Genomic DNA, 27,929 nt, shown 5'->3' with positions numbered 1-27,929 from the left:
ACATAGTTCATGAGATGTAACGTCCATAAGATGCAAAAGTCCCTTGTGAAACCCTCCCCTGGAAAGTCCAAGTACTGAGGAATGGAGATGGGATGCTGGAGAATCCTCCTAAAAGAGATAAAGCAATCACACCATTGCGCAGTATCTCAGGACTATAACACACTTATGCAGACAATGTTAATGCCTACTTACAAAAAATCTCTTAAAACAGGGCAGTGTAGAGAATCTGTGCTTTAACCACTTCTTCGCTATTGCCACGAATCCCACGTGTAATCCTCTCCCTCCTGCGATCCAAGTGCTGTCAGATGTTTTCAACAATGCTTGCAGTTCGGCCCATGTAGAGATTGAAAGTGTGCAATCTACACTAACAATTTATTAAAAAAAACAGCTAGCACAGCCAATGAAATACTCGCATAACAAATGAGTGTAAAAATAACACTATAATGCCGTCCGCATCTTGCAGGGAATCCCCTTAGAGCCGAGGTTTAGGACCGGCGCTCTCACTGCCTCCACCGAGTACCTCAAGGCGTACGATCTCACTGCCCTCCGTGCTGTCTGATATAGCTGTGCACAGCGCTTAACAGTTAGTTGTAGGTTAAGTGCTGTATAGTTTAGGGTGTTTTTTAGTTAGTTACTAGCTGATATACCCAGCGTTGCCCGGGCGTGGAAGGGCAGGGGGCATGGAGTGGAAGGGCGGGGGGGGGGGGGCCAAGGGGCGTGGAAGGGCAAAGGGCAGGGAGGGAGGCAAGAGGGCAGGGAGGCAAAGGGCAGGGGGGAAGAGGGCAGGGAGAGGGGGGCAAGAGGCCAAAGGGCAGGGGGAGGGAGGGCAGGGGGGCAAAGGGGAAAAGGTCAGGGGGCAAAGGGCATTGGGAGGGAGGGTAGGGGGGGCAAAGGGCAGGGTGAGTCTTGGACGCGTTAAATAACCCATTCCCGTGCGTTTCCTCACCTTGCACACGTCCGCCCTCCTCCTCCTCCACCTCGGGCTCCTCCGCGGAGAGGCTGAGACGCTCCGGTGAGGAGGTGCTGTGCCTCCCGATGGGGAGAGGTAGCCAAAGAAGTGGAAGGACAAGAATTTCCAAATCCTAGAAATAATTTCATTAGAGCCAAGCAGACCATTCCCAATTTACCATATAGAACGTTGCCACGGTAGACTTTTTGCCCACTCAACGAGCCTGCATACAGTATCGTTTAACCTTCAACCTTTTTCTTGAATGGGTGAGGAAGTGATGCAACAACTTCCTTTTCATTACGCACACATTTACTTTTTGTTGAGGAACACACGCAGCATAGAACACAAGAAAGACAATTAGAAGAGATAGTTAATAAATTTATTCTCTGCCCTGCTGAACACTGGAAACGGGAATGATTCTGGCACAAACATTAAAAAAACAACACCTTTAAAATAGGATGATAAAAGGCTTTCAAATTGGAAATGCAATACAGTGCTTTTTAAGTGGCTTCAGACAGAATATAGTTTAACGGTTCGCACTTAAAAACTGGGAAGAAATAACAATTATTCGTTGTGGCGACTGACTTTAAATAAGTTCAAACTGCTTTTTATTTTGAGATACTCTGATTACAGTCATTGTTTTGATCAAGAGGGTGGACTACAATGATAGGACTGTAGGTTGTCTACTAGCACATTTGATTCTTGAAAATAAACCTTTCTGGATAACTTCTGCTGGCTGTCATGCTAGAGAGTGCAGGATAGGGGCTCAAATACATCCATAAAGGAAAAATACAAGGCATTTATTTCTGAGCACTACTTACCAATAGGAACCCACAATGGTATCCTTTTTTTAATCCCGGATGACAGTTTTGCTTTCAGGACACAATTTAGGAATAGATCTCAATTAAAAATACATTTTTTAAGCTGTGTCAGAAGTATTGATGCAGCCCATCTACAATGCCTCGTTCAACACCAAAACGGTATCACTGTTGGTTTAACTAAAATCCTGATTAAAAATAACCATTAAACTATTAAAAGTCGAGAAAAACAAAAAAGGTGTCTCGTAAAAATTGTAGATAAAACCAAGTATACATTGGCTCAATTACCGCCATGAAGTAAAACCAGCTCAAATAAGTGTCAATGAAGCCGTGACCGACAGGAACATACTAATGCTGGTGCAACACCATATGTAACGGGGATCCACCGCCGCCTCGGTTACTTCTGTGCCATGTCAAGTACCAACGCTTATATATTATATAAAAAAACATACAAAAATGAACGTCAAAGCAGCCGTTACGTTGTCTTCCTGAACCCCTTTAGGATAGGATATATATTTTCAAATGCTTCGTAGATTTCTGCACGGACTTTCGCACCTAGAAAAAAAAAAAATTAACAAAAATCTTGCATTTGTAAAGTTTAAAAAAATAAAAGTCCTACTATTTGTTTTCCATTGATCTACCAGGTATACAAAAAAAAAGTGCTCTGTTATCCTCATGTGAGGATACTATAAGCAGAGAAAACTCAGTACTGAAATGATTTCTTTGCCTTTAAGGCAGCAATAAACAGGCTTCATTGCGTGGTTTATGTATTACTTTTAATCACAGGATTGAAGTAGGTGCCGGTATCCATGTGACGTTTAAATGCCCCGGTCACACTGGCAGCCTCAACGAACATGTCACAGCGTTCTATTGGCCCGCGGGACAGTTAAAGTCGTCATTATGTTAGGTACTCCGTTCCCCACCTGCATAGATACCAGCACCACTACAGAGGTAAGCATCTCTGAAAGCAGGGGGTCTGCGGAGCGGAAATGAAAACAGTTCGGCTCCGGAGAGACCCTGCTTGAAACCTGTAATTAAAAAAACAAAAATGTAAAATGGCAATACAGCCTGTTCTGCTGCTTTAAACAGGAATACTACTATTGAAACATTACTCAGTTTAAAATCTAAAATGTAGCATGTATGTATTTCTTTAATCTAACATGGTGCCATCAATTTTGTGACAATGTTCCATTTACCAGGGTTGTTACTGTATGTGTATAACCACCAACAGAAAGAAAACTAAATGCCCCATCCAACTAATATTTTTAAAAAGTTGTCATGCTAGAGACAAATATGTTACATTTTGTGAGCAAATACAGCAACCAATGGGTTAACGTTTCTATTTAAATGTACCTATTCTAGGTCTCCTGTCAGAAAAGGTGTTGATAAGTAAAATGACTGGTGGGTGTACGCGATCTACCAGAGATTTGACCTAATCAGATGCATCTTCAGAGGGCATTATACAAATTCCTGGGCCCTATCTGGCTAGCAGACAGGTGAGAAGAGGGTCAATACAGTACTTAAAGATTCCCCCATAATATAAGAATTTAAATCTGGGGCAATTCACAAGGGTAAGAGATGTTGGACGAGCCTAAATACTGAATTGCCAGAATGCAAAACGGCAGCCTTCAGAAAAATCATGCGAATGAAGTGATGAGGGTAGCACCTAGGGGTTATAGGGAGTGTTACATGGTATATTCATTTGGGTTTAAAATCACTCGCTGCCAGCCTTAAATATCACGAAAGATTGATGAGTGGGAGATACACCCACAAAATGTTGGCCTATCTTGTTAAGAGGCAACATTTTGAGCATCAAAACAATGAATTTGAGCATCAAAAGCAGAATTAATGGGGTGTTACAGCAATAACATGTACGTTCTCATATCTTCAACTTCAAGACCACTAAAGGGATCTAATATTGTTTATTGGCAACATATAGGTTCTCAGTTTTATTATTTTATGAAAATATATATAGTATGTTTTTGTAACAGTTCTTTTCGGTAAACAAGCACTGTACACTTTATGTATTAAATCTAAAATGTTATAAGTAGTGTCTTTGGGCTCTAATTGAACCTAGTACCTTTGTGAAGACATTACCCGCATTTTGACACATTGGGTTTGTGCGTCAATTACATTTTTGTTTCTAGAGAAAAAAGGGACCAGGCACTCCTGAAGTAAAGAACTTAAGTTATTCTTGGTGGTGGAAACATAACGAGGTGCGATTTTCTTTTGAGTTCTTGCTCAATTCTAGCGCCCTGCCGGGAGGTAAGCTTGTCAGCTGGATGTTATCACAGCCACGTGATCGCACACAGCCACCACGGCGTTCGTGACAAGTTGCCATAAAAAATCACTTCCTAGCATTCGGTGAAATAAATTAATCAATAGTTCAAAAGAAAAAACATCAGAACATTAATTGTTCAGAAGATAATTTTTATATGACCAGTGTACCTAAAGTTTAATTGACACTGATGATGGTTCCCTCAGAGGACCAAAGCTTTGGCCATGTTTCTGTTTTTAACAATTTATGTCCCGCAGTATTCAGCATCATATCCATTATCCGGTGAGTATCCCGTTTTGCGCTTACACAGCCATGAGATGTTCACATACGAGTACAAAATATTCCAAAAATTATTTTCCCTTCCCAAATCTATATTAGAACCCATAAAATTAAAAATCAAATCCATCATTACATCCCACTTTCATGCAATAGGAATGTGTTAGCCTTTCATTTGTATAGATGTTATTCCCTCAAGTGCTTGTTTTTAGTATGTACAAATATGACTGTTCTGCATTTCAACCAAAGGCAACATAATAAATAGGACATGGGACTGATGACCTGCTTACTGCAGTTAGATGTATAAACCAAATGCATATATATGCTGGTTTGGGGGGACGACGACGACAAATACACCACGACACCCATTTTAACTAGTGAAGACCCAGTGCTTTATGGACAGGTCACTTACCAGTTAATACAACCTTTCCAGAAACAAAAATAAGTAGGACAATTCTTGGTTTGATCATTCTGTAGATTAAACCTGGAAACAACTCAGGCTCGTAACTGGAAAACAAACAAACAAAAAAAAAAAGGAAAAGATTTAGAGAAAGACTATTGCAGTACCACATTGTGACATTGCATCTAGGTGCCTTCAGCTTGTGAATGGATCATTACCAAATGGAGTTGTGAAGGAGAGTGGAAGGTACACAGGTTTTACGTTAGCAGAACTGCACTTAACACCAACTACAGATGTAGTCAGACCTATTGTCGCCCTGCCCCGCACCATGAGCTGGTGAACTGTGGACTAAGTGTGGCCTCATCGTTACCAAGTGCAGAGCAGGTGGGGGAATTGCCCATCAGGATTAACACAGCTGGGGTTCCTGTTTCTGAATGGGACCCCCGCTGTGTTAATCGCACCAGGCTGCATCAGTCTGGAGGAGATGCGTAGTGAGAGCAGACAGACGCGGCCCTTCTCCCTCCACAGCTCTAACAGGCGGTCGCAATGTTATTTTAATTACATAGGATTAAAGCAAGGCGTCTCCGGAGCTGAACCACATTCACTTCAGCCCAGAAGACCCACTGCTCCCAGAGTCCGGTATGGGGTGCCGGCATCTCATGCAAGTCTAATTCTCCCACGTGACTGGGATATTTTAAAACAGCCCCAGATACCGGCACCTCATACGGAGGCCTGTACCTCAGGAAGCACGGGTCTGGCAGTGGTCAGCCTGCGTTTCACTTTCTGTTTCCTTGAGGAAAACTCGTTAATAAACCGACTGAATCTGTATAGTGTGCATATACTGGTCAATAAATTAGTTCTATCAAAAGCATACGGTCAACATTAAGAATTAAAAAAAAAACAATGAAATTGTGCGCGCTGAGCACACGCATTTTAAGTGAAACTTCGTCTTTTGTCACACAAATTGTATTTGTGATGGTGATGTTTTTAAGTGAAACACAATTTCAGTGACAAAACAAAGAAGTGTGACTGAGAATGCACCCCCTCCCTCCCCCCATTTTAGCTTTTCATACTAATATATTTATACTAACTTTGAATTCTGTGTGGGTGTGTGTGAGACTCTGGGCCTGTTTTAGTTGGGGACGCGGCTCTCACCCTCTCCCTGCCCGGTGTTCCCAGCTCCTCTCCCTCCTCTCTGTCTTCCCCCGCCACCCCCCGGTCCATCCTATTTATTGTTGGTGGCGTGCATGTGCAGAGTCCTGTGGGCATGCGCGGGGGAAGGGGGGAGAAGAGACATTTCCAGGACTGCACTCAAGGCGATTTACACCCAGGAAAATTTTCATATGGTGCCAGCATAGAAGTTTCACTTTAAAAAAAACTTGACTAGCTAATATTTCCTATATTGTAGGTCATGGGAATTCTATGTACCAATATAAAGCACGTGACAAATTGTTTTGCAGTCTAGCAGAAAACGTATAGTTGCTGCAATTAATGGAAATTAAAGTTTTAAAATGTAGTTTGTCAATTGACTGACACACACACACCTTTTTTGTTTGGTAAAACGTGTGTAAGTCTTGAAAGAGCCAACAAAACAGAAACCTTGCCAAGTCATTACCTGCTGAACTGCTGATGGGTAAGGACCAATCCCTCCAATCTGATTGGGAACTTCACATCGCAGCTCCCCACCATATTTTGAATCTTAAAATCCAGAAATTTAGCTGGGAATCCCAACTTCTGTACAACTCTGGCATATTTCCTGGCTGCCAACCGGGACTGTTCTTCACTAAAAAAAATAAAAATGGATCACACACACGAGAGTTGATAAATCACACGTTGTGAAAGATTCTTTAAAGAACATATCAAAATGTCTTAATACGAAAACAATGCAATACAAAATTACATTTTTACTTTTATATACAAAGCAAATGTAAGACGTTGTCCAGTTGTACTGAATCCAAGCCTACACCAGAAAGTATTAAAAAAGTTGAAAATGTATTCATCTTACCGTAATTTTATTTTCCTGTACTCCACTAATGGCAGTGGGTATCAACTGGGATTAGCTCCTTCCTCAGAATTGGTAGGATAGGAAACTCAAAAGATTAAAACTAGCTGCTGAATCGTAGTATTACATGGTGATGTTTAGTATATTTTATTATCTATGTATAGGAGGTGCACAAGGGAAAAATGAACATGTACATAGAATATGATCCACAAGGGATCAAAAAGGTTCCCCAATATTGCATTCGTCCAAAATATGTCACAGTAAATAATGCCAGACATATTTGTCTCCAAATATAGTGATTGTGTTGACTAGTGTAATACACCTGGGCTGTATATCAGAATAGTATAACTGATATGTGTATCACTAACCGTAGCATAAGAGATTCTAGTCATAGGATGAGCACCTCTTGGGAACAAAATAATAAAACTTTATTAACATATACAACTCACTTTGTGAATATTATTTACAGTGATATGTTTAAAATCCCCAGTGTTGAGGCCTGGGTACAGATGTAGGGTTATAACAACACCCCTATAGATGTACAGATTCACATAGAATCCCCAGTGTTGAGGCCTGGGTACAGATGTAGGGTTATAATAAAACCCCTATAGATGTACAGATTCACATAGGAGTGTAGTGAGGTATAGATAACCATAACGCTGGATATAAATAGGACCGGTGGTAGGTGAAGGCTCCTATATATGGTGGAAACTATTATATTATCAGGTAGGTGAACCTTAATAGGCAGGTAAGTGTACCTCACATCGATTTGTATATATGTAGGGCACCTATGTGCATGGATAGTGGCTGATAATAAAACACAAATGGTAAATGCACTGATGTGTAGCCCACTGATAAGGAGTTAAAGTGCTGGGTAGGCAGTATCAACCCTTGGCTCTATGATCCGAGTGGTCAGTATACAGATAATCAGTGCTCAAATGCCTCATATATATGTCTCTACTGCTAAATCAACAGTGTTAGATTATCCCTGCAGAGTAACCATATATCCTGTAAGTGTGGTAATGAGAGGCAGTATATGCCAGCAATTCCTGTCTATCTGAATCATATCTATCTGATGTAAGCCAAAAAAAATCATCGCTATACAACCGGTTCCAGCACGAGATTCATGTGCATCCTGCATTCGTCAATAAGACCCGCTGCGGACAGGTTTTACGTGTCTGCACGCTTCAAGTGGAGGAGTAATGACCAGATCAAGAAATGTTGTCTTAAATAGCCCTTGTGGAGGCGGTTTAATAGCCCTTGTGGAGGCGGTTAAATAGCCCTTGTGGAGGCGGTTAAATAGCCCTTGTGGAGGCGGGAGAGGGTGTGTCGAAGAGTCTCTAACTCAATATCAAGGTAACCCTTTCCCTGCCAGGTTCCCGTGTGGTTATAGAACACATGAATTATAGCAGTCAGTAATGCATCAATCAGATTTAAATTATGTAATAATATACAGACCGTACATATGAAGCATTTGGTGGCACTGAGACAATCCACCTAGATAGTTGAAGGGTATGAGGAACAATATAAAGCGTAGTTCTGAGGGTGCGGTTTCTATTTAATCAGCCACTATCAGTGCACTGTGGAACAGATAGGTGCCCTCCATATATACAGATCCACGCAAGGTACACTTACCTGCCTATTAAGGTTTCTAAAACATACAGGACACCTGCAAGCTCATATTGAACCCCCAAAATAACCACAACATATATATAAGCATATAGGTGTCACAGAGGAGTGCTACTGAGCATGGCGATATATATTTAAAACCAGAGACAGAACATGAAACACAGACAGAGCTCAGTGCACATCCAGTGAAACCTATACACGGTACAGTGCCTAAATATATATGTACAGATATCTATGAAATAAAATGGTCTTTTAGTTTAACATTTTGGCCAAAGTGTTGTAAGCCCCTGAGCCTCTACACGGCAGACCACATCTCAAGAGTACCTAACACTAATATAAATTCTTAATAACCTGTGCATTACCAGGAAGAATGATTTATAATAAATCTGTCAAAATTAGTTGCATAGTTCTAAGTCTGATTGAAGCTTTTATTAACCTGTACATTACCAGGAAAAGCACTCTGTATTAGATTTGTCACAATCATACTGCAAGCAATATTATAAATCATTCTTCCTGGTTTTAACTATTAAGGTTTCTACCTGATAATATAATAGAGTTTCCACCACATATAGGAGCTCTCACCTAGGAGATAGCAGGAAAATGCTGACAAGAGAACAGCGAGGGCGTGGGGAAAATTCAGTATGCAAGAATGAAATAGAGATACTGTTTTCTTCAGATATCTATCTATATATCTATATATCAGTGCTTAAGATGAGATCATTTGTTTTGACCAGGTGTTTGCTATCCTCACACGGAGGGAACACTGTACTATTATCCTAACTGTATGCTGCGCTATTAAATGAAATTTACTTTGAGAAATGTCCGTGTCAAACTCACTTTCCTTCACTAACAAATGTCAAAACGGTTGCTTCTGTCCATAAGGATGTGGAAGAAGGCATAAAAGGTGCACTCGCACAACAAGCGATGATCTGCCCCGGGTGCTCATCCACCAAGGTGAGGCATTGTACTGTATACATAGTGAAAAGAAAAAAGCAGCACGCCAACGGACTTTGCCAAATTGTATTTAAAATGTGATGAGGAGCAGGATCAACATCTTGACAAAAGGTCCACGTAGGGACCGAAAACGTTGATCCTGCTCATCACATTTTAAATACAATTTTGCAAAGTTCATTGGAGTGAGGCTTTTTTATTTTCACTACACAAGGATGTGGAGACATATCCACACATCTCATTGGATAACCCTCCAACCATATTACCTCTTGATTCTACATGTTGGTCCATTTGCGCTCCTACAATAATTTCTTCCATAACCCTACACCAGTACAAAAGATGGGCAGCAGTAAACCACAAATACCAGCACATCCACCTCCCAATCTTTAGCCGCAAACGGGTAACAAAGACCATCATTGCAATGCTTACCTTTTAGCCCCCGTGCACACCATTTTTCCAGAGCTGAATATAAGTGCTGTTGTACGCGGTTCTCTTATTCTCATGATGACAGCAGCAAAACGCTGAGGTAGAAAGCAAAAATGTTCGAATTACAAATGATCATTTTGACAACTACATATTACCTTATGTCTGTTCCATTGTAAAACAAAATTCACATCCAATTGGGCTCACAAAGGCTTATATTCCTAATTAGTGTTGTACCGGGTCCCTAAATGTTCAGAAAACCGGGTAACGGGTACCCAGTTACCCGGACGGCACTTAGGAGGTCGCTGCTGAGGGTGAGGACGACCACGGCGACATCTGGGAGCAGCAGCACTCCCCGGCTGTCCAATAGGAACGCTCCTGCTCCGGTCACATGATTCCCCAGCTCCCACCGGCATCAACTGTGTGCTGTATCCATGCTGCTCCTACCGGCTGAACACGGATTTCTGCTGCGACCACCGCCACCTGGACGGCTGCTGCTGCTCACAGATGTCGCCGCGGTCCTCCTCATCACCTTCCGTCGCCGGCTGCAGGTAAGTGTTGAAGTATTTTCAGCTACTCTGAAATTACCAGGTGCGGGTCCCAGACCCCTGCTGCTGGCTCCGGGGAATTTTCAGGTAACTGAAAAAGCGCCAGGTAAACCGGGTAATTTCCGGGTACTCAGTACATCACTAATCCTAATGCAGTTGATCTGCAACCCACTGTCTTAAAAGAAATACCCACGCTGCCTTAATTTTTGATCTTTGGTATGTTTGAAGATCAAAAAGGTGTACTATTTTTTTTTTAACGGTGTGCTGTTGCTATTAATTGTCTAACAGGCAGATTTATTGGGGGTGGGGGGGGGGGTCATGCGACTGCTTAGATGTATAAATGTAACACCAGTCTAAGGAACGCATTGGCAGGGTAGCATTGGCATCTTAAGAGTGATGCACAAAAGTGATAATTTTAAGTGAGAATATATAGTTAGACAGACTATAGTATAGAGGTGACTGGGGACTGGACTTACTGCAAACGCTTCTAAACAAGGCATTAAACGGTGAGCTTCCCTGACCACACTATGACCCCATGCTTATTAGAACAATTTAACCCCCCACCCCTTTACAACTTATTTCACTGCAGCCTCTCCCAACACTGACTGCACACAACTACCCCCCCCCTCAACCCTCACCCACTGCAAACCCCGAGTAGACCCTAGCATTGCAATGCAGCAAAACATTTAACAAGGAAAAGGCACACCCCTGCTGTTTAGTACACACACACACACACACACACACACACACACACACACACACACGATGGGTTTAAATAGTGCCCTCCTTTCACATACGTCACACTCCTTGAGAAAGAGCAGTTTTGCTCGAAACGCGTGGGGTGAGGAGGTCCTTAGTTTATCTGTCAGAGTATCTGTTTTATGTAGCCGAATAAAGTTTTTTTTATCTTCAAACCACTTCCTGGTGAGCCTGAGTACATAGGAGCTGCGGCGGCATCGATCACCCATTCACCTACCACAAATTTATAAATTGCAAACAACTACTCAAATTTCTACTCAAACTATTACTCTTTTTAGCAGGTGATATTGAACCTAACCCAGGCCCTCCCATTTCAACTCTGTCCCATACCCCCGAGAATTCCACCTTATCCATAATCCCAAAGCCATCGGTCTCACAGAAACATGGCTAACCCCTAAAACTCCCGATGCAAATATCGCCATTCAGGGATACTCCATATCTAGGAGAAATAGGTCAAAGAGAGGAGGAGGGGTGTTATTTTATATTGCAGACACCTTACAATTTACACTGTTATATTGCCCCCCAAGCCCACCATCTTTTGAAATCCTGGTTGGCAGAATCTGCCTCCTTTTTTCTAAGCCCATCTTGGTTGCTGGCATCTACCGCCCCACTACAGCACTTCTACAGTCCCAGACTGATATCACCCAGTTTCTTGGCTCCATTTCCTCTCAGAATGAGAGGAGTGAGCTGCTAGTTCTTAAGGGATTTCAACTTCAATTGGCTCAACCCTAAAAACCACTCCTTGCTAGACTGGATTCTCTCCTCAAATCCATCCTCTGGCACCCTTCCTGACATTTTTAGTGACCATACAATAGTATACTGTGTAAGGAAAATTAAACCACCCCAACCAAGCCCTAAAGTTCTCCTCACTAGAACATTTGGTAACTTTAACCCACACAACAGTTTCTGGCTGACCTTACCAACTGCCCTTGGCACAGAATCGATTTAATTCCCGACCCTGATTCTGCGCTAGACTATTTCGAATCAGAGTTCTTAAAACTCTGTGATACCCATGCTCCACTATGCAGAATAAGAGTAAGGGGTGCCCAGCTCCCGTGGGTTACAACTGACCTTATAGCACTCTACCAGTTCAGGGATGCCTTGTGGAAAAGCTACAAAGTAACAGACTATCAAGGATCTTAATCACTACAGATGCATGCGGAACATGTGCACAAGGTAAACACGACATGCAAAAGCACAATACTACTCTGACAATCTTCACCAGAATACATCAAACCCAGCTAACTTCTGGAAGGTTATCAACAACATATTCCAGCCTTCTAACCATTAACAACCAAGTAATATCCCTAAGAGGGATATTACTCCGACAAACCCCATCGCCATTGCAAATGCATTCAATGATTACTTTGTGGGGTGTGCTACTAACTTACTAGCGAAACGCAACCCACACAACAAACACGAATCTCATCCTGGGAGTACACATATAGCCCCACCCCCTCCCAACACTGCCCACAATTTTCAATTTGGCCCAGTGTCCGAAGGAGATTACACAAGCGCTCCTCAAATTAAAACTAAGTAGCCAATGTGGACCTAACTTACCACAATCTAAGTTCCTAAGACTTGGTGCTCCAGCCATTGCCAAACCAATTGCTTCCATAGTCAACTCTATCCTGTCTGCAGGCTATATCCCGAAGACCTGGAAAACTGCCAGAGTTGACCCAATCTTCAAAAGTGTGGACAAAACACGGTCTCAAACTACAGGATAATATCTCTTCTCCCAATACTAAATGTGTTCACTCCCAATTAAGCGATTACTATACCAAGACAAATTTCCCTAGCCAATTCCAATCTGGCTTTCGCCCCAAACACTCCATGGTAACTACCCTGCTAAAAGTTTGCAATGAAATACAGTGTGGAATGGAAAGGGGGCAACTCACTGGTGTAATATTCCTAGATTTTGCAAAGGCTTTTGATACTGTTGATCATGCTATCCTGCTTAAACTCCTGTCCTCTGGAATAGGGAAGCATGCTTTATACTGGTTTCAGTCCTACCTATCAGGTAGATCCCAGCATGTGTCTATCTCCGGCTCTTACTCCAACCCCTTGGATAGCACCTGTGGTGTCCCGCAAGGCTCTGTTCTGGGGCCCCTACTCTTCTCAGTGTTCATTAATGATCTTCCCACAGCTTGTAAGGAAGCCTCAATACACATGTATGCGGATGACAATCTTATATGCATACAGCCATAGCCTCTCCGACCTTGAACACATACTTCAGTCTGACTTTGAGACAAACTGGATTTCCCAAAACAAACTGTTTTTAAACACTGACAAGACTGTAACAATGGTATTTGGGACCAATACCAAATTTCTAAAGCTTCCAATGACTGAGCTCCTGATTAGAACCAAACGCTAATACCACCCCAACTCCTGTTACCAGTTTTAAATACCTGGGCATATGGTTTGACTCCCACTTAACATTCAGGATGCACATTGATACCCGGACATCCAAAACATACGCCAAACTAGGTGTACTTTACAGGAACAAATCCTCCCTAAGGCTGCGCTTATAGTGCCGGCAACGGGGACGTGACATTGTGGAAAAACAAATGCATTGTCGCCGGCACCGGCGCTTATAGTGCACGTGACTGCGACAGAGCTACCAGAAATCTGGTAGTCACTGATCTTTGATTTTTTTTTGGCGGCATTCTCCCCTTGCGGCCAATCGGGAGCTTCTCCGTGCCTCTGCTCTCCCCTTTTATGACGTTAGCCAGCGACGTCGCCTAAACTTCAAATACAACTCATCGCAATGGCGACGTCATATAAGCGCAGCCTTAGTCTGCTGGTCAGAAAGCGTATCTCACAGCAGATGCGAATGCCAATTATAGACTATGGAGACATAGTATATGGCTCGGCACCCCAAATCCACCGTAGCAAACTTGACACCCTCTACAACTCAAAATGCTGTTTTATTCCCCAATGCAACAACGACACACATCACTGCGAAATGCTCAAAGAACTAGATTGGTCATCACTTGAGTCTGGGCGCAAAGTTCATCTTTCCTGCCTTGCCTTCAAATACTTTCTGGGCAAGCTACCCAGCTACCTGAACAAGCTCCTCACCCCTACCACTTGCAGCATTTATCTGAGATCTGACTCCAAAGGTCCCAAGGTTCATGGTCCCAAGGCTCAACAAAGTATCTGGCCGCTCCTCTTACCGTGCACCCCAAAACTGGAACAACCTACCGGAGATTCTCTCAGCCACCACCAGTTTAAGTTCTTTCAAAACTAAAGCTGTCTCACATTTGACTCTGGTCTGTAACGGTTACTTATGCCTATAATATATATTATCTCTAACTGTGCATGCAATGTATACCCTGTTCACTTATGTAACCATGTATTCTTTGTCATCTTAACGCTATGCCAGGACATACTTTAAAACGAGAGGTAACTCAATGTATTACTTACTTCCTGGTAAAACATTTTTATAAATAAACATAGTTCCTCAATGCATGAAATGCTAATGTGTGACACACATACACACACACACAGTTTGATCAAACATAGCATTCAGTGACTGACCTGCCTGACTAAATGTTAGAAACCTACTTTGAGAAAAATATACCAAGAACACTAAACAGGCCGTATTTTATATATACCAAAAGGGGCCGATTTGGCATAAAATTGTTATAGGGCCCCAACAACCGGTTCAATAGAGATATAGATATATAGAACACATTAAGGCCCTTATTTAATATCCCGTGAAGCAGCTTCCCATTGGTATAGATATTAATTTAATTTGAATGGAGGTAAACTCTGTAATATTCTGTGACGATGCTTCCCAGTGTTAGGGAATATGGGCCGAAAAAGTCTTCTTTAGAATGTTGAATAGTAACTGCAGGATTCTTTAAAGCTGCAGTTCAGTCAATATCCTGCATGTGTGTTTTTTTCAATAAATCAGTTCTGTAGTAAGAAAAAATACTTTTAGCATTTTCTGTTTTTAAAAAAACAACTTTGAAAGACCAATTTTCTTGTATTCTATTTTAACAGCCATTTGCTAAGGCACTGCCCCTTCATGTCCTGTCACAAGCTCTGGCACACCCCTTCGTCAGCCCTGCCCTCCCTCTAGCACATGTCAGTGCAGGAGTGCTCATGAATATTCATGAGCTTCCACTGAGAGAAAGAAGCAGAAGAAAAACATATCCCTTTAAAAGATCTTGCCAAATTTTGCCGATCAATACATGGAGAACGAATTGACCTGCAGCTATACAGTTCTTTAGGTAATTAGAGATTGCCCACATGAAACTATTGAAGTAAAAAAAAAAAAAAAAGACTGAACTGCAGCTTTAAGAGTTTTGCAACTGAATACAATCCCGAGTGCTCACAGTGTGTACACGCAGCACACACACACACACACACACGATAATGCTGTGTGCATAGGGTCTAGACTCGGTATAGATAAAGATCAATTTGCTTAAATGAAGCGATTGGTGTTTTTATCTTATTTTGATGAAGGCTTTTAAAAGCCAATCTAAAAAATTAGAAATAATTGTTTATAGATAAAACATTGGGATGGGGGAAGGGGGGGTGGGGGGGAAAGAGGAAGAGAAAATCAATACAAAATTCTTACCTTAGGATTATACTCTGCATTTCGGGCTCGAAGTGCAATTGTTTTTAGGTCCAGTTTACAGCCAAGATTCACTGTTGACACTATATTTCTAAATACAGAACACAATGTTACGGTACAGAATAAATCAGCCCTCGAATAAATGAATTAAATTTGCCAGTACAAAAAAAAAAAAAAAAGGAAAAAAAATAAAAAACAAGTGTATGTACACAGGGCTCCAACAAATAATTTCATGGACCTTTACCACTAGAGGAAAAATGTCCTTCAATGTACGGCATAGGACCACATTGGTGGCAAGGCTTTCAATCACCTTGCGGCCAGTGAAAGTCATAGCTCTACGCAAAGCATGGTGAGGCGCAACTTCTCACCCCAAATTTTACACTTGACCAGGACAAGTTGGGATTTTCAAAAGTGCTCAATACAATATTCAACCAATAGCAAAAAAGAAATGGCGTTCCTAGCACTGAAATAGCAATAAAGATGTCGCTAAACAAAAATGTCGTTAAAGAAAGGTAGTTACTTAAAACAAATCAAAATACACCAAGGCTTAGTACAAAAAGCACAATCCACATACAGTACAGCAGACTGTCAAAATACAAATAGGCACAGGAAAAAAAAATAAAAAAAAAAATAAAAAAGTGTTAGAAATATATATACTAATCTACAATGAAATGTGAACTAAACAGCAAAAAAAGGGGAAGAATAAAATACATGATAAATCACGTAGGCGAACAAATGCAAAAAAAAAAAAGTGCAACGTGTCGGGTGATAAACCCCATTCCCTCGAGACAAGTGCCACGGGTAATTCCCTTTAGCTCCTCAGTATGACAGCACCCGCACAGATATAACCAGGAGCAATATGAAGCAAAGCAGTCCTATTATCAATCGATCAATGACGCCTGCGTGATTTATCGCGTCTTTTAGTCTCCCTTTTTTTTTGCTGTTTATTCCACATCATTTCAGTGTATATTAGTGAGCGTGTATAATACACACACACACACACACACACACACACACACACACACACACACACTTTTCGTTCTGTGCATATTTGTCTTTTGACCGTCAGCTGTGTGTATTGTGCACTAAGTCTTGATGCATTTTGATTTGTTTTTAGTAAATACTTTTCTTTAACCACATTTTGTCTAGCGACCTACGGTATCTTTGATATGTTTTGGTTTTATATTTGAGGGATTGAGGGTCCCTTTTTACCACCTTTCAGACATTTTTGTCTAATCTCCCATGATTGGAGTTGTGCTGTCTATACTATATACACCTTTTATACTATTCAACTAATGTATATATCAGGAGTCAACTCCTGGTTATAGCTATATATTAAAAAAAATAAAAAAATAAACACCTTGCACACATTTGACACTATATCTAAACAACTAATAAATCAGCTACTCAAATTATAGTTAGCATTGCTTTCAATGGTTGCCCATGAAACAAATTCACTTCAGGTACACCTCGTCCAGTTGGAGCTTCCCAAGCTCATGCTACACATTAGCATTGTAGGCTTTTTTTGTCAGCTGTCAGTCCAATATTTTTTAATATACAGAGTGCAGAGGCCAAGTAAGGTGGTCCTCCACAGTTGAAGGCCCAGTTCCTTCCATGACCGAAGTGAATTAATGGCAGTACAGCTAAGCAATAATTTATTTTTATTTTTTCCCCAACCAGGCTGCTAAAAAAATAAGTGTCAAGTTTGAAAAATACTAGCTTTTTTCTTAAGTTTCCACGTATACAAAATGCTTTAGAGTTTCTATGTTTTTGTACAAATGCCTTGATGTGACTTGGTCCAAGGTTTAGGTCTTTTTAAAAAAAAAATATATTCTTCTTTGCAAAAATTAAACCATCAACAGTCAAACAGATCAAAACAGGTAAGCCTAAAAACCCAATAAACATGAACACAATAAATACCTGTTGACTTTGAGGTGTCTTGCGGCAGAAGACACCTTAGTAAATATGGCCCTCAGCTATACTCTTCACATGTGCAACAAGAACAACTGAACATCACTTGTAGAGCCCAAAAGGTGATCCTAATACCCGCTTATCCCAATCTGAACGGGGTATTTACTCTCCATGATGAAGCTTCAAGGTGTTTGCCTTTTGTCGCACACAACTCCAGCATTTATGCACTATAAGCAACAAAACGAGTGCGTCAAAAAGCATAGCACTGAGTGCACCAGCTTCATATCAGATCTTGAGCAATCCTTGTACTGAGAATCAACTGTTCCCAATCCCTGCTCAAATTACAGCTGTCCTAGTCACACATACACAAGAATGTTAATCTAATAGATTGAAAAATTATGCAAAATGAATATTGTCCAATAAACAATTGTGCACCGGCAACACAATTAAAGTATTTTTAGTGCTTGTAATGACCTCTCCAAAGTCTACCATCTCTAAACTATCACTCACGTCTATATGAAAAAAAAAAAAAGTGGATTTATGGAATCAACATTTATTTCCTGGACAGAACCTCCCATGACAAGACCAACACTTTAATAAATACGCTTTTTATTTTTTCCATACAGACCTGCCAATTTATTAATTGACCTATATAGGTAATCCTCCGGTTTGAGCACCTGGGCAGGAGATGTGAAGTTTGAGTGCCGCCAGCATGGCATGATATGTAGAGAGAGACACACCATTTCCATTTGAAAAAGTGTGCAATCCTTAATGTTTTAATTAAATATAAATCTTTAGATCTTAAGCACAATTAACATTTCTCCCAATAGATGCTCAAAATGAAAAAAAGGCTTGGTCTATACACAGATGTAACTGCCTGTTCTCTACCGCATCACGGGACAAAAGCATGGCCATCTTGCCAAAAACAAGAGAGATTGTCCATAGCAGGCTGTAATGGCCCATTTGATTAACACAGTGGGGGTCCCTGAATTTGAATGGGATTCGCGCTGTGTGAATCCTACCGGGTTCCACCTGTCTGTAAGAGAAGCGCAGTAAGAGATAGACTAAACCAGTCACTCTCCATGTGCGCCTCTGATAGGCGATCGCTGGGCTTTTATTTTAATAACTCTTTTGTTGCCGGGGGTCTCCGGAGCTGAACCGCATTGATTTCAGGTCCGGGAACCCCCTGCTTCCCGAGTTACAGGCCCCGTTATGGGGTGCCGGTATCCCGGCGGCCAGGTTTAAATTCTCCCGTGTCACAGCCCGTCATCGGGAGATTTAAACAAAGCAGAGGGATACGGGCACCCAATAACGGGACCTGTAACTCGGGAAGCAGGGGGTCCCAGGACCTGAAATCAATGCGGTTTGATTTTAATTGAATGTCTTTTTTTATTTGCTGCTGGGTTTTTTATTTGCAGGTTGTACATTGACTGCCTTAGTGGCAACCCATGCCCATAGGGGGGCCGGGGGGAGTTGCCCTTGGGAGGGTGGCTAGGCCTCCCGGGTGGGTAGCGGGGGTTAACCCCTTAATTGCCATAGTGATTAATAACCACTAAGGTGATTAAGGGGTTAGTGGCCAATAGTTCATTTTCTTATTTTACTGTTGGTGCCCACTGAAGAAGAGGAAGACGATGAGGACAATGACAGCCTTAATCCGGGCAAGGGTAAGTAGAACTTTAATTTACTGTATGCTGGCTGGGTAATGTTTTGGTTAAGTTTTATTTTTCAATGGGCAAGTTAGCCATTATCCAGATATGGATAATAGGGATTTTGCCCATTACTGTACAGTATGTGTTTGGAGGGGGCTTGTTCAATGTATTGTATATTGGGGGCAGGGGAGGTTGATGAAGGAGGTAGTTGTCCCAGGGTGGGTGATTAGGCCTCTCGGGTGGGTAGTGGGAGGGCTTAACCTTTTCATTACCATAGCGGTTATTACCGCTAAAGTAATGAAGGGGTTAACCCCCTCCCGCAACCTTTCCGGTTAAGTCAAGGGGTCTCCGAAGCTGAATAGCATTGATTTCATGTCCGGGGACCACCTGCTTCCCGAGTTACAGGCCCCGTTATGGGGTGCCGGAATCCCTGCTTTGTTCAAAATCTCCCGATCACATGGGCTGTGACGTGGGAGAATCGAAACATGCCGCTGAGATACCGGCACCCCATAACGGGACCCGCATCTCGGGAAGCAGGGGGTCCCTGGAATTAATGCGGTTCAGCTCCAAAGACCTCCTGCTAAAAAAAATATGTTATTAAAATAAGACAATGGAACAAAAACTGAGGCGCTTCCCAAATCAAGACAATGATAGAACGCAAAAGTGCCGTAGATAAAATGAAATAAATATTTAATACTGGCCCGTAGTGGTTTGGTGCAGCTCTAACTGGTAGAGAATCCCCCTGGATCCTTGAGGTAATTACTGTAACAGATGTGGGGAGCGCAGACCATAAGACAAAAGATATATAAAACAATTGTCAGTAGAATCACTGTGGTGGAGAATAAATGTCAAGCATGCAACCAACCATGCACTGGGAATGAGAAAGGGGAAGCACAGGTGCTGATATATGCTTATACAACCCTATGTAGGACACACGTGCGAGGTGTCTAAACAATTTTATTCATCACCATCACTGTGTCTGCACGATTACTGGGGCATTGATTGCGGTTCATGAGGAGAATCTAAAGATACCTTTTTATGCGGTGACACACATGGCCGTGAGAGTCAGATATTTATGTATTTATTATGATTTTTCCCACCCCACAGAGCTTTTTGTAAAAATTGTTTAGACACCTCGCACGTGTGTGTGTGTGTCCTATATAGGGTTGTATAAGCATATATCAGCACCTGTGCTTCCCCTTTCTCATTCCCAGTGCATGGTTGGTTGCATGCTTGAAATGTATTCTCCACCACAGTGATTCCACTGACAATTGTTTTATATATCTTTTGTCTTATGGTCTGCGCTCCCCACATCTGTTACACTATTAAAATAAAAGTCCTGCGATCGCCTATTAGAGGCGCGCAGGAAGTGTGACTGATTCAGTCTCTCCCTTACAGACAGGTGGAACCTGGTAGCATTCACAAGGCGCGAGTCCCATTAAAACGCAGGGACCCCCGCTGTGTTAATCCTGATGGGCCATTTGTCTGGCCCTGGAACCTCACGGCGTAGGACGGGATAAAGTGCCGAATTCGCAAGGCAAGCGGTAGAGGACAGGCAGTTCCAGCTGTAGTGTTCTCCCTTGTGCATGAACATTTACGCTTTATTTGATTGAATTTGGCTCTTGCAACTTGATCAGTTGAAACAATTGGAACCCTAGAAGCTAGTTTTAACAACTTGAAAATGTGCAAGTACAAAAGTAATCTACTCCGTGCCAGATGCCTGCAACGCATAAGGACAAAACTGAACTCTGATGTCATCAATTAGATGGCTACACTGCCAACCGGAAGTATTTCTTCATAGAAAGAGTAAATGTGTTGGATGCAATAAGCCTCTTCATGAACTCACACAAACGTACAGAAGTCTCAAACTATTTGGGAAGGATGGCCACCGATTTCATTTTGTGTAGTATTTTGAGAGACTACACATTCTTATTTTACACATAAAAGCAACAGTTTGAAAACAACTTAATGTAATCATCTGCCTTAGTGACAAAGTGTTGACTCAACATGTGGTCCACTCTCAGGGCCTACAAACCAGGAGAGGAAAGCGTGGCGCTTTTCCTGTGCAAAATCCTGTTCAGCGCACAGCGATATTACACAAAGTGAGCAGCAGTGTCACAGCTCACAAATTAACTTGATTTTTTAGATGTCTGATTTGTTAATAAAAATTGGTGAGATCCACCTAGACTTAACACATTAACCTTAACAGTGCTGGGGTCTGGTGTCAGTGTCATCGGAACGCAATTCCGGGTCATATGATCGCATGATCGCATTAAGCACCGGATGACGGATCCCGTATAGCATTAGGGCACTCCAAGGGTTAAACATGTCACTGGTTCATTTTTGGTCTTCGGATGGACGGCCCCTTTAGCAAGTTCCATTGTGAACAGAGCACTTACTGTAGTTGAGGTACAATTCCAGAGCTTTCAGATGCAGGAGTGGCAGGTGTTATTGGGGTCATGGGGGTCATTGGGGATGGGTAGAGCGGTGTGTTGCCTGGCAGAGGAGCTGTGGTAAGAGTCTGAGAGTGGAATAGCTGTGGGGTTTGACCAGGCCCCTGAATGCCTTGCTGTGAAGTGGATTGCAGCGCCTGTTGCTGCAGCTGCCTCTGCTGCTCTTCCAGTATTGACAAGCTGTTGGTGGTTTGCACAGGCTGCGGGGTCAGGCCAGTGCCATAGGGCATCATTGGGCTGAAGATGGGGATCCCAGGAGTCATTGCACTCTAAGGAAAAACAAAGGAAGATAAAAACTCTCAACAATGGCAGCATCACACCAAAAAGAAGCAAATATTGGAGAAATTGTTTAAAAAAAAAAAAAAAAAAAAACCACAACAAGGCCCACCAGGACATGTGCACGTACCCTTGAAATACCTCGTGTGTGAGCCGGAGCAAATATAAAACAGTTTAAAAAAAATTGTATTCTACAGAAGACAAAACACCCTGTACCCTTTCCATCCAACTACCAAGATTGAGTGCTCAGGAAGTCTGTGTTTAAACTAGTTGGATTATACAAGATGTTTGCAAGCTTCAAGGTCTTGAGTGATCTCGGACATTACAGTATCAGGGTAAAAAACTGAACAGACAAATACAGTATTATACAACTAAAATGTTGAAGGTAGTAAACAGTAGGTGTTGCTGCCCTTATTTTCACTCTTCTGAAAGGAGCTGTAATAGATGCATAGGCATTTCATTTTTATATTTACACAACCCTGAGCATGTATAAGTGTCAGATGATCACAATAGCACTTATACTTCTACATAAGTGGGCAAACAATATGTTATATAGTCAACCAAATCAGAATGACTGGCATGCAAAAAACCTGTATGTAATATACTCCTTCCTCTGCATATTTTAGGATTTAAAAATATAGTGCAGAGATAGGAGCAAATTTCATACATTTCCTTGTTTGCCATTCATTCTGATTTGATATTACAGGGTTCTTCAACCGAGTCTGTTTGCAGGCAAAATCCGGCCCCCGGAGGGGCTACATGTGGCCCTTGGACTTTATGTGTCCCTGGTAATTCCATTTCAGTTTCAAAAGCCTCCAAGTGCAGTTTTCCAATACTGAAACACACTTGTAATCCAAGTTAATGTCAACATCTATGGTACAGATGTTATGTTCACATAGTCATTTTTCATGTACAGTAACCTTTTCAGTTACAATAGACGTGTGGCCCTTCTGCTCCCAAATCTTTTCCTTTTAGAAAACGAGTTCAATAACCCTTTGAGATAGATAGAATAGATTGACAAACCCTTACAATATATACATACACATAAAAATAATTACCTGCTGGGGTAGGAGTGCACATTACATATGCAAGTTTAACAAACGTAAAATGTTGTAGCACTCATGTAATTTGTTTACAACCGCATTCATGGTAACACTATTGGAGTTTACCGCCATTATATCTAGGGTTGCCTCAATAACGCAAAAGCAGAAATAGGAGATTAGGAAGAATAGTTTGACAAGCACTGATTTAGTCTGGCTCTGCCTGCAGGGTTATGTCACACTCACCTGTGGGGATGCCAGCCCCTGAAAGGGGGGCAAGCTGTTTTGATCCATGATCCTGTGTCACGCCCTCTTGGGGATGAGCAATGTCAACGGAAAAACGGTGTTAACAACTTCACTGGCTCAAAAATGTGTATCCAACCATTCCAGCCGCTCTTACAAATCTACAAAATAGAAAAGTGGCAGCATCATTTATTACAGCCCCCAAAAATAACAAACACACACGGTAATGCCACTTGCCTTTGAAGTGGGTGAACCCAGTTAAAATACCAGTGTCAACTCTCCTTGTGACCCTTGTATATATGCCCGAGATCCCACTATTTTCTTCATGTTTGGGGAGTTTCAAGACCAACATCAACAGTGGTAGTTTTTTTTGCTTCAGAAAGTGAAACCTACTCTAGACACTTTGCGTAAAAATATTATTGGGCAAAGACATTAGACCTTCGCGTATGGAGTTGGAAATACTAGTTGCGATGGGATCAAGAAAAACCACACGAAAAAAAACCCCCTAAAAATACCATTGTACAAAAGCAGGCAAACTGCACAAAGCAGTAGTTGTATGCAAGTATTCTTATTTACTTGATTTGTATAAAAAAAAAAAAACTGTTAAATACTCTAATCTGATAAATGTATTTCAAGCGTAGCAACCCAACATCGCATAGGCTACATCCCGCATTACAATATTTACGAGATCTATACATCACATCTTCAAAAATAAATATACACAAAATCTAATTGGATCATACATTACACATCCATGCAAGCGGTTAATAAACAGGCAAAGTATTCAATGCAGCCCTAATTGGCTGGAGAGAAAATTGACAGATCGTGTATTGGAAAAATCTGAGATGCCAACCTATTCTAAAGATTAATTTCACTCGTTGTCATCTTGAAGTTAGTGTACGAGATTAGTGTTTCCGTCGCAAAGCCAAGCTGATCATTTAGAATACAAAGCATTCGATTCTTTAATTGTATGAATTTTCCTGACCACAACAAAAGTCAATATAACAACTCCATTCTGCTGCTGGTCATGCAAGGTCCAGCTATATCCGTATTACCTTTTAACTTTTCAATGCATTATTTAAAATCGAAAGGAATAAAATACTTAACAAAATTAAATAAATAAAAATTTGTGAACAGGCTGAAAAAAAAAAAAATACTGGCAAAAACAGATACTGTATTTGCACAGTCAGTAAAGCAATCTTTACAAGAATAAAACAAGCAGGAGGAACTGTGCCTTTAATGATCACCATTGACCATCACCTTTTACTGAATAAACTCCCAGGGCATATATATCGCTCTTTTTTAAGATTCTAGTGTTTGTGAAACAAATCCCTTATCATTCAACAACAAAATATGGCAGAACATGAGGGGTAGTTATATCACATTGGAGAACATCAATATTCTGTACAAGAGTTATGCTCTATATGGAGAAGTCTCTTTGGGAGGTTGAGTATACAGCTACACTGCAGTGCTGCACAATCTAAAAGATGCAGCACTCCTGTAGTTTGGCTAGATCTGGAAGGTATGGCGAGTGCGTGTGTGCATAATAACCCGGTTACAGTATTTAGAAAATTTGCCATGCCGAGTATGTACAGTCAGAGCAAAGTCAATATTTACAGCAAGACATGTATAACATTCAGAGGATTAGTTAGTAACCCATGAGTTATGTCTCAATCACTAAATACAATTTGCTGTCAAATAGGCCCATCGGCAAAATGCATTTCAGACCCAACTAGCAGAAAAAGAAAACTTCAATGATTAAAAGATTACCAATGACCCTCTACACAAACATACAAGTGTCCCTCCTTAAATCCATTAATATTCATAATTTGGGCACATGCTGCAATACAACGCACCTGTACAACACGGACCTACACCCAGTGCTACGTTAACCTATGGCAAAGGACAGTAAGTTAGGATTTCAAGTAACAACTCCTGATGAACGAGGCATTATCGGCCTGGATGGAGGAGTTGAAGGCTTGAGGCAAATGCCGGGAGCATTATTGGTAAATAATGGTATTATTCCCTGAAGAACAGGGCATTATCTAAATATTCCCTTATTGTATGTATGTTTTTATACACCCACAGTGTACTCAGCGCAGTTATTTAATAGGAAATCCACCCCCACCCCAGTCAGACCACAGGGACAAGACGCCAGTAGCACTGGGTGATATGTGCAAGTTATGTTGTTAATTTGGATAGAAAATTCCTGGATGGCTGCTATGGGAGGCTAAATATTGACCAAGCACTCACATTTACCATTACATGCCCACACGAACAAGTACACTGAACACTGCAATATGACTTAACCTCATGGATAGTCTGTAATATTCTGAATAACATTGAGGGGTTATCAGTGTGGCTAATGTCACATGATGCATTTGTAAATACAGTAAGGGGAATCCTACATTGCTTTCACACTACATATCAATGGTACCAGCAACATTATGTATTTCTATTTTATACAATGAAAAACAGGGCATACAAGAACACACACACACATACCACACACAAGGCCAAAAGAATAAGCATTTCATATACAACCCCTGAACCAAGAGCATTCATGCATTATGGTTCATATTTACTAAGCTAGGCCACAGCAGTGGAAAAAGTGTCTAATGGTGCAGCACCATGTAGTAAATATGGGCCTAAATCACCTACACAGCCCGAAGATTAGTGCTAATAACATATCACAAGGCAAAGGGGGGTGAGAGCATCCCGCTCACAGGAGCCTCACAATATACAACTATATGATTATATTGTCTCTATATAGCACCAGCCCAGTGCGAAGCGCAGTCTCGTAACATGCAAGGAACGGAGGGGTGGGGGGCAGCTAGCGCACAGGCTGGGAGAAGCCCCTCTCCTGCAGAGCTTGCACTCTGTCAGCTCAATAAGAGCGCCACTAATGGACACACACACACACACACACACACACACACACACACACACACCGGAGGTTGAGTCACATTATTATAACTAAGCCCCTGTGAGAGGTGTGTGCGGGGGGGGGCGGCAGGGGTTAATAACACGGAGGGGTGTGTGTGTGCGCGCGGGTGGCGTGGTGATCACTGAGCAGACGTTGGGAATTCTACGGGCGTCACTACGTCAGCGCCTCCGCACGGGGTCTACCCTCCCAGAGAAGGGGGGCCCGTGTTACCTGCAGCCGCTCGCACCGACCCCTCGCTCATCACAGTCGCCAACCGCACCATTCCAGCTAGCTCCACTCGGCCGTGCGCATGTGCGAGACAGCGGCAGCCCACCTCCGGTGGGCTCGGCCAATCAGCTTACGGCGCTGCCGCATAGGTCACTTCCGGTATCTGGGAGGTTTTTTTGAAAGAGTAGGGCGCTCGCCTGTTGTAAGCGGGGAGAGGCGGGGCTGGTGTGTACACGTCACTCCGGTTACCCCGCCCACCGTGGAGGCGCTGCGTATTAAAAGCAAAGCTGCTGAAGAAAAGTGCAATGATTAGTAGCTCAACGCGGTGTGCAAGGGCAGAGCTCAGTTATAATCTGCAATTAGCAACATATACTGTAGGGGGACACAGCATAATTAACTGTGCATTGAGCAACATATAGTCAGTGACATAGGTTAATTAACACTATGTAATTATACTATACACGATACATAAAGCTTGGCCCCCTGCAGACGCACTTACCTGAACGCCCTCCTACTGTCTCTGTACGTTCTCCCCACCAATTAGATTGTAAGCTCCTCGGAGCAGGGACTCCTCTTCCGAAATGTTACTTTTATGTCTGAAGCACTTATTTCCATGATCTGTTTGTTATTTGTATATTATTTGTTATTTATATGATTGTCACGTGTATTACTAATGTGAAGCGCTATGTACACTAATGGCGCTATATAAAAGACATACATACATATATGTACATACGTACATACGTACATACACACACCATATACATTTTAAGTTATGGGGGGAAAAAAGGCACTGCCCCCCCCCCCACCCCCCGCCCCCCAAAAATTGTCTAATTGTAACCCCCCTCTCTCACCCCCCTCACTTTACCCGATGTCGAGTGTTACCGGTGGCAGGGTGCTGTGGCGTGGCGCGGCGTCTCCTGGCATTTTCCTGCATCTGTCCAACTTGAGTGTCTCCCTCTGCATCTTCCGTGTAAATGGCTGTGCGGCATCAAATGATGCTGCATTGTCATGGCAACGGTACGCTACGTGATGTCATGACGTAGAAACATCATGTGGCATTAATACTGGAGTTAGAATTGGAGGTGAAGAATACGTGAAGATCTGGACTCTGCACAACAACAACCGCTCTGCAACTTTGAGAACTTTCTAAATGCTCAGATAATTTGTACTCTTCCTATCCTCCAATACCTGGGACGTCTCTCCCTGCATCTCATTATACCCTCCCTATTGCTTTTTCTGTTTACCATTTCCTCACTACTTTAAGGCTTTGCCTATAGTGCCGACGGCGACACGATGGGTGACGTCACCCGTCGCCATGGCCACAGGCGAATGTTATGTTTCGCCGGTCGGCGGGATCGCGGGATTCCCGCAATTTGATTTGTTAAAGGGCCGTGACGTGACGGCCCTTGAAAAATCAAATTTTGCCGGCGGCGGGTTTTCGCAATGGCGACGTCACTCCATCGCTTGTCGCCGTTGTGCACGCGGCGGCAATGCTTTTGTTTTTGGACGCGTCGCCGGCACTATAAGCACGGCCTTAACGTTTCAGTTCTCTCCCAACTTCCCCACTCCCCTCCTATCCAGA

At 42.2% G+C, this 27,929-nt stretch overlaps 1 protein-coding gene across 5 annotated transcripts; it reads right to left on the bottom strand.

The window, feature by feature from the left end:
• Positions 1–1,314: 1,314 nt before the first annotated feature.
• Positions 1,315–26,492, bottom strand: TBP (TATA-box binding protein). Of its 5 annotated transcripts, none has more exons than XM_075597023.1 (8): positions 26,348–26,492; positions 23,194–23,351; positions 21,578–21,900; positions 15,622–15,709; positions 9,733–9,824; positions 6,337–6,504; positions 4,734–4,828; positions 1,315–2,322 (listed from the first exon to the last, which is right to left on the bottom strand). In XM_075597023.1, the coding sequence occupies exons 2-8, from the start codon at positions 23,239–23,241 to the stop codon at positions 2,243–2,245; spliced, it is 894 nt and encodes a 297-aa protein (XP_075453138.1). In that variant the 5' UTR covers positions 23,242–23,351; positions 26,348–26,492; the 3' UTR covers positions 1,315–2,242. The 5 variants fall into 5 exon arrangements, with proteins under 5 accessions (XP_075453138.1, XP_075453140.1, XP_075453141.1 ...); XM_075597025.1 differs by lacking the exon at positions 26,348–26,492 and adding an exon at positions 25,444–26,206; XM_075597026.1 differs by lacking the exon at positions 26,348–26,492 and adding an exon at positions 25,501–26,206.
• Between the last annotated feature and the right edge of the window lie 1,437 nt (positions 26,493–27,929).

This window comes from Ascaphus truei, chromosome 4, assembly GCF_040206685.1.
Source record: "Ascaphus truei isolate aAscTru1 chromosome 4, aAscTru1.hap1, whole genome shotgun sequence".
NCBI classification, from domain to species: domain Eukaryota; kingdom Metazoa; phylum Chordata; class Amphibia; order Anura; family Ascaphidae; genus Ascaphus; species Ascaphus truei.
Note: the sequence above shows the minus strand (reverse complement) of the source record. Positions and strands in the feature narration are given on the sequence as shown.

Bases quoted from the DNA above. Each gene is read 5' to 3' on its own strand.
- TBP (XM_075597023.1), bottom strand. From the start codon at position 23,241: ATGGATCAAAACAGCTTGCCCCCCTTTCAGGGGCTGGCATCCCCACAG. The intron at 21,901-23,193 runs GTGAGTGTGACA...GTTTTTCCTTAG, and splicing joins AGGGGCTGGCATCCCCACAG to AGTGCAATGACTCCTGGGAT. The intron at 15,710-21,577 runs GTAAGTGCTCTG...TTCTGTATTTAG, and splicing joins GGAATTGTACCTCAACTACA to AAATATAGTGTCAACAGTGA.